Source organism: Chelmon rostratus, chromosome 1 (assembly GCF_017976325.1).
Source record: "Chelmon rostratus isolate fCheRos1 chromosome 1, fCheRos1.pri, whole genome shotgun sequence".
NCBI classification, from domain to species: Eukaryota; Metazoa; Chordata; class Actinopteri; order Chaetodontiformes; family Chaetodontidae; genus Chelmon; species Chelmon rostratus.
In genome coordinates this window covers 17,540,036-17,548,114 of record NC_055658.1, presented here as the reverse complement: position 1 = coordinate 17,548,114, position 8,079 = coordinate 17,540,036, and the positions used below count along the sequence as shown (strand labels likewise).

The window sequence follows — 8,079 nt, the reverse complement described above, 5'->3', positions numbered from 1 at the left end:
TCATTTGTCAGTGCACATTTTTATTATTTTTGTAACAATGTAAGAAAATATATTCTACATTATGGATGTTATAAAGCAAAAAATAAAAAACACAAATAAACAAATGCAGCATATCTTTATTGAAGCTAATGCACTATTTTATATGTATGTTTCTTTCCTCAGCAGCTCCCGAGCTCAATAGCTCATGCAGTGTAAAACATTTTAGTGCATGCAGGCTGTCCTTCCTTATGTGGATATAAAGTTTTTGTCACGGGACACAAAAGACAAAAATGAACTGCTTCACTGTAAGTTGCACGATAGCAAAAAGACAAAAATCAAAAAGAAATGATATGTTGTAAAAAAGAAAAGGCACTTCAGGGTAAAACTCCAGGGTCTTTGTGATGTGGATTTCAACACAAACCATCTGTGACTGACAGGAGGTTTGGTGCTGAGGGTTGGACTGTTGTTTATTCAGCCTCGCTAAAATCCTCAGTGAATTTAGTCACGGATGAGTTCTGCTGATCAAGTACTGAAAGTAATTTGCATTTTCATGCACTGCTTTCAGAGATTTATTAGCGTATATGTTATGTTACTTATGATACAGTTTGAGGGCACTGGAAAGTTTATTTTTCTACTCTGAAATGTCAAATGTTCTCAACTATCAAACCTAAACTGTTCAATATTTTTTTTTTAAAAGGAGGAAAAGGACAATCTAAAATAAATTAATATATGAATAAATTGTGTAAAAAAAGGAAAAATGAATTTGTGAAATCATTTTCATTTTCTTATTTTTTAAATGCTGAGGTATTTATTAACCAGCTGACATTAGCTGCTGCCATTAACACTCATAAAAAAAGCTGCGAGCTAATTAACCAGCTAAAGGAAATATGTTTGTTTTTACAATTGACAATTTACAGCAGCAACTTGATGGTTGATTGTTGAGTCAGAATTAGATATTGTTGTTGTTCTAGCTAACAGGTGCTAACGGGCTAAATCTGCTAGCAGGAGCTGAGCTTGCTAACTGAGGAGGCAGGGGGCATGTGGTTGGCTGAAAGGTGAGAGGGTAGAAGTGGCATTATGAAATAAAAACTGACATGAAATACATGTTATTTGGGAAAATGCTATTGTGAAATAAAAGCAGGCTTTTGACAAAGGCATTTTGAAATAAAATTTCCCTTATGTGTAAGATCGTATAAAATGCTGCTATTAAGAAATAATGTATGTTCCACAAATGATTCATTTATTTATTTAATACTGAACGCTTTGGCACTCCTTCTTCAGCACATATTTTAAACCTTTATAACTATAACATATTGTTTTGGGATTTTTTTTAACTCTTATCAGCCGACATATACGCTGATACTAATATATCTGTGACAAACTAAAAAGGTCCATTTGGATATATTGGTCAGGCTCTGATTGGCTCTACATATGTTTTACCCCATTGTGAAATGTGAAGAATACAGAAGTTAGCTTAATACCATGTCTGCTGTGGAGCATCAACATTAGACTCCATTGAATCTACACATCAGCCTGTTTACAGGTGTTGAGGAGTACAACTGTGACAAAAAGTTGTATAAAAGCTTTGGTGTGTCAGCTTTGCCTGAAGACTAAGTTTGAGAATAAAAAAAAATCTACTGTTGTGGAGTTAGAAAGAAGTGAGTTTACCAGACATCTACAGCTCGCTCCTCATCTCTGCTCGAGGCTAGCAGCCGCTATTAGCATAACACACCTGAAACTCAGATCAAAGTGTCAGCAGTTGATTCGCACTGTTTTATAATTGTCCGTTGTGAGTCTGACACTGTTATAGGAGTGCAATGTTAAATCTGTGGAGTACTCTTAATGTCAGCAGACAAAAACAATTCAGCAGCTACCTGATGGAAGCTCATGTGGTTGAGCAGTCTGCTGACTCAGAAAGAATAAAACATACTGTAACATATTGACACAGCTTCTGAGGCGACAGTGGGCACCTCAGAGTCGCAGCTTACTAAACTGCACTATGACCGCATGAGCAAATGCAGCTTCTGTTGGATGATTTCAGAGTTCATGGTCCACAGGAACTCAGTCACTCCTCCACTGAGCATTTCCTCCATAGGAACAAACTGCAGCACCTGTCTGTCACTCCCAGACGACAGATTTTTACCCAAGTCCTCATCTCCTGTTAACTGACCCATGCAGTTATGGGCATCAGTAAGGATGGGGAGTATCTGTGCAGCAGCTTCAGGGCAGAAGCCTACACACACAAGAACTGTCCCGACTACGCCCGAGGGGGGCGGACACCTGAATGTGACCGAGCGAAAACACACATGCAGGCAGAGCACAACAGCTGCCGTGACACGGGTGAGGGCAGAAAACACAGGCAGCAGCAGGGCATCCCCAGAGTTCAGGGTCTGCAGGGAAAACACAACACAACCTAAGAGCTGCTGCTGGTACAGCGGCTCCCCATCGTGCAGCGTGATGCAGCCTCTGTGAGGGAATGAAGGCTCGGCAGAAAATGTTAAGACTAAATCCCCTAGTTGGCTTTCAGGGACACCCCACACTGAGCGGCTGCCAAACACCAGACACCGCCTCTTGTTTCTGTTCCCGTCACTGTCTGCAGTGGGTTCACAAAGACCTGAAACATCGGAAAAGATGGAGGCCGTGCAAACCACATGGCAAGAGTCACAGGGAGGCACTTGTGTCCAGTCTACTGCTGTGTCCATCAGGGCTTCATTCAAGTGGTTTAACAATCCTCCTTCACAGAACGGAGAGTGTCTGACTGCAGGCAGTGCAGCCCCAACAATAACATACCAGGAATCCACATGACACTTGGACAGTGGTCCTCCCAGCACGGAATTGGTCCCACTGGCCTCAGTGCAGTGTCTCTGTATCCAGGCGGCATGGCAACCCCTCTGGATGCGCTCCCTCCAGCTCAGGGTCTGCAATTCCCTCCGCTCATTGAAGGAGCCTGTTTGCTTCTTCTGTCCCAGAGGTCGACCCGCTGAGACGCTGCAGCAGGCAGGACTCACCATGTTGCGAGAGATCCATCGATTCCGAGGAAGGAAGCTCACCTATGACAGAGACACTTCGTCAAGTTACTTTTTTTTCCCCTAAAACAAAGTTGCATTTCAAATGAACTCAAACATTTGCTTTTTGTAGCTTCTAAACTGTTGGTTGTCTTGGTTCATATAATTAAAAACTGTACACATTTTCATTTTTTTGGCTGGTTGTCATACTAAACAACCTAATCAGACATCAGATGGACTCTGGCAATCTTTGATGATGTGTCAGCCCAATAAGGATTTGAGTACTTTAAACAGACCTGGGACCTCATTTAAAAAACTGTGGCCAGGATTCTGGTCAAAAAGTTGCGTATGGATGAAACAAAGGGCTTACACACAAAAATATCCTGACTTATAACACAGTGCACACACACCTCCAACACTGGTTTCCCTTCATACATAACAATCAACTCAAAAACTGGTGCACCAAGTCTACAAGCATCCTACCTGGAAGCGCTGCAGGTATTCCTGAGCCATACAGTCCCTGACAAAGTCGAGCCGCTGCCTCTGCTCTGTGCTCATTCCTTCAAACAGTCGCAGGTTTTCTGTGATCGTCTCCACCTGCAGCGTGTGGAAGTACAAGCAGACCTCTTCATGCTGTTTCTGGAACGACTCAGGGACAAGGGAGTTTGGGAAAAGTGCCTCTCGGTCAGCCAGATGTGGTCTGTAGTTACGAATCAGTTTTGAGAGCAGGGGCCTCACGGCTTCCTTGCCGTCATAGTTCAGACACACGACGTAAACCTCAGAGTTTCCGGCCTTGCTGGTGGCAGGTTTGAAGACGCTGACAGAGCGAAAGCAGCAGTTCAGCAGGTAGAGTAAGCAGATGGAGGAGTGTTCATACAGGGTGAACATTTTCAGTACAAAGGAGCCATCAGGGCTCAGGAGCAGCAGTGCAGCTGTGACCTCGCAGTAATGCAGGGACGCCACCAGCGCCTCCTGCTCGTCTGGGTTCTCCTGACAGTCAAAACTGCCATCTGCCGTCACCAAATCAACTCGGCGCATGTTTGCCACAAATGCCTGCAGCTCCAGCAAATGCTTCTGGATCATGATGTTTCCTGTGTTATCTGAGCCAAAAAACCACCAAGGCAGTGTGTTGGCAATTAACCGATCATCTGCAATCGTTGTGCTCCCACCGTTAGCCTCGTGGTACGGGTTGAGTGTGTTGGCAGCCCAGCTCCAGTCACAGTAACGTGTGGACTCACTGGTTTTGATGTAGTGGTTCAGAGCGGTTATAAAAGCCCCTGGAGCTTCACACAAGTGGACTGTGTTCAGCTCTCCATTCTGAAGAGCCTCCTCTGGAAGAAGATTAAAGGTTCCCAGGATCTCAAAGAACTTGCACCAGGCCTGAGTGCAGATCTCTGCGTTGGCAGCAGAACGCACGGCAGCGATCACCTTCCCGGCTCGATTGGTGGAGTTGGTGTGCTGGTGCCAGACCTGGACGTTCTTGTCACTGAGCTGGTTCTTTACGGCGTTCAGCGACCCCTTCAGGGCCTGCAGCCGGCAGTGCTCCTCTGCAGGGTGTCTAAGAGCAACGTTTGGGTCAGGGACGCACCACTCCCCATCAGAGGGTTTCACATAGGTTCTAACTTTACTAAAAAGACCTTGAATCTCAGTCTGTGTTTCAGAGTCAAATGCCACCATGTTGTTGAAATGCTGCAGCTTGCTGACTTTCCTCCTGGTCCCATTGCCTGAGCTCATCCTTTACACCTGTTGTAGTAGAGCAACAAGAGGAGTTAGAAACATCCTGATTAAAAACACATCTGAATTATCCAGTTTGATAAGTTTGGGTCACTTTGATGTAATCCACCAGACACCAGATTGCTTAGTGTTTACAAGCCCTGCTTACATATCACAGGTAGAATCAATCTTTAAAAAAATCTGCAAACAGTACATTTCACAGTGAATTAAAGCGGCTGAGCTCTGCAACCCTTCATTTTTCTCTACATGCATGAGTGGTGTTGAATTACTGATGTCAACTCATTGTGATATGATGTCCCCCAGGCAACAGGGGCAGACTGTAAATGCTGGTGATTATCTCACCAGGCCAGGACGTTACCCGCTCAGAATAACAAGAGATTTCCTGCAGCACACATTCTCTTCTAAAAAGACTCCAAAAATAACAAAATCTGCTCAACACTGGCATATTTTAGCATCTTCAAATGATGAGGGTCCAAGATCGCTGAACGATTATGTCGCTGTAGTGTGAAAACCACATATCTCTAAATAGTGAACTATTCATGAGCTAAGGAAACAGCTCAGTTTTCAGCTATGTGACCCAGTGACTTTTTAAATGATTTATTTATCTAAAGAAGCAGGAGATCTTTCTCATCCCATAAATTAAAATCACCAAATGTAGAGATATGCTTTTCTGTGTTGTGAAACCACAGTTTGGCTGAGCAGGAGCGCGGTCTTCAAAAACCACATTCAGGTTAGTCTGCAACCTTTTACCAGGCCATCGTGGTGAATGAAGAATAAGCTTTGACAATTCATGTAGTTACGAAATAATTTCTAATTCATGACACAAATAAAATTTAGAGTCAGAATCAAATTAACCCCAGCGCTAATCCTCTGCTCATGTGCACATGATTTAGATGACACCACAGGGCAGGAGAATGTATTTCTGGGTCATTTCTTGATTAGTCTGCAGTGACTCAGTGATGAATGGCAATATATGGTATACAGCTAATGGCAGCACATTCATCAATTATTCCTCATAAATCATACAGTTAAGCACTTCTGTGTATGAAAGTCATCTGCTCTGTGCTGTGTTTGTGTACAGTTCAGCTACTGTTGAAATAAACTATTGACTATACTGTAACTGTACTGTGCTGGAGGTTGAATGAATAGAAACAGCCTGATGTTAATGTTTTATCCATACAAGACATTTAGGTCAATGATAAAGACACCTAAAATAAGTTATACATTGATAATTATCTATTTATTTTCTTAATTAGGCCTGAAAGTGTCATGTCGGATACGCTGTGAGAATCTTTGAGATCTCAGCTGTATCTGTGGCAGCAGCTATAGTAAATGCAAGCTTAAATTAAAAAACATACTAAGAAATAAACACAAGCTTAGCATTAGTTATAATCAGCAGGTTAAAATATGCACCAAAACTATTAACCTGACAGACAACTTATTGAGAAATTACATTTAATCAATTAATGTTTTTAAGTAATTTGCCAAATGTATTTTAATCTTTTGTATGGGAAAAACATCAAACATCAATCTGTTATTCTTGCTATTTTATGTCAACAGCAGATGAAAATCATACACAAAAGTATCGCTGAGCAATATGATTTATATAATGTACTCATATTACTTTAAACTGACTTTTTGGTGTTTTTATGTGGGGATTTATCCTGATCCTTATCCATAGTTAATATAGACAATTAATATTATTAATTAGTATTGTTATTTTATTATCAGTCAGGAATGAAATTAATTTCAGTTCCATTGACTGACAGGATTAAGAAAATAACTACAATTGTTTGATGAGGACTGTGTCGAAATGTGGAAAGAGAGAAAATGACAGCACTGATTATCACCTGCTGAATTATTGCTTAACCTAAGCAGACGTGGAAGAAGTACTCAAATGTTTTACTTAAGTAGCAGTAGTGGTAGAAGTAGCATATCAGAGTAAAAATACAGAGCAAAAGTATTATGTACCACAAGTAGTCACCATGCAGAAAGGCCCATTTCAGACAAGTGATTATTATATTTCTCTACATCTCTATCTACTATATCACTGGCTATAATTAGTGATACGTTAATGCTGGTAACGTATGGTAACTACTTTATATATCATCTAGCAGCTCAAGTTAAAATAATAAATCATAATTTGCTGCTTGAGTAAATGTGCTTAGCTGACACTGAGCCGGAGTGATAGCTGTAGGTATATAACAGATTCAGACATTACTTTTTACCAACAATGGGATGAGACATTGTGTCAGCATTAGGAACTGCTCTACTTTCCTCCTGAACTGGATATATGCTTCTGTGCAATGTGACACAAAACCAGCCTGATAATACATTTCCTGCACAGTTTGTAGGCAAAACCTTGTCTCACAATATCTGCAACAGAAATAATGTTGCGTGGTGTTAAATAATTAACTTTACTGCTGTGTGCAGGCAAACAGCCTGAATGTAGCGGCATGTTTTGGACAGTGTTGAGGACAGTGATAAATGCTGTTTGTGGAAAACACAAACTGTGTAACACAAAAGTTGATATGCAGCTGAGTGAGACGCTGCCTGCAGCGCAGAGCTAATGGCCGAGCTGTGTCTCCTCAAACCCGCAAAGACTGAATTTTCTGACACACTGTGCTGACTGGAGGCTTTCAGAGACATGTCTCCCTCCCAGAGTACAGTCTGAAGAGCAGCCTGTCGATAAGAGAGACACAAACAGCCTGAAAACACCGAATACAAACTCACCGAACCGCAGCTGATGTCAGAGACCGGAAACACGCTTTCACGTGATACGGAACAACATTGCGCATGCGTGTCATTGAGGGGGTGGGGCTTCCTTTAAAGGAGTACATTAATTGTAGTTTCATTAATTATTATTTCAAGTTTAGATCGAACAAATTACGTAAAGTTAACAACGGAGATAAATGCGCAAAGAGAGAAAAAAGCCTCAAGTCTTAATCACCTCCAAATTAATAATGTAAAATGACTGAAGCTTGAAGGTGCATTTTATGTTCATGCTTTCCATTTTTATATTATATAAGATACATAAGACAGTCCTTTATGTTAATTGCCATGTGACATCAACTATGTGCAGCCAGCTTCTCTTTAGTTTATAAGGCCAAAGGTTTGTGACTGGATGAGTAGGAGCGCATCCGTGAATTAGTCTGAGAATGAAATCATATCTTAAGTTAAGAAATACATATTCAGAAAAATTCGTATGAATGTTAAGAAAGTGACAAATGACAATGTAGACCAAAACAAGAAAACAACTTTCAGTTTATGGGTGAATTTAGAAGAATTTGAGTCTCTGAATAAACTGTAGAATCATCTATTCTCATGTATTTGCTTGTGTGTGTGCATCTTTTCAGACAGA

The 8,079-nt window shown here is 41.2% G+C and overlaps 1 protein-coding gene across 1 annotated transcript; it reads right to left on the bottom strand.

Annotated features, from left to right (window-relative positions):
- On the bottom strand, positions 1–7,492 carry cmtr2 (cap methyltransferase 2). Its single transcript, XM_041936764.1, has 3 exons — positions 7,452–7,492; positions 3,468–4,727; positions 1–3,029 (listed from the first exon to the last, which is right to left on the bottom strand). Exons 2-3 carry the CDS (start codon positions 4,716–4,718, stop codon positions 1,977–1,979), a joined length of 2,304 nt encoding a protein of 767 aa, XP_041792698.1. The 5' UTR covers positions 4,719–4,727; positions 7,452–7,492; the 3' UTR covers positions 1–1,976.
- Positions 7,493–8,079: the final 587 nt, after the last annotated feature.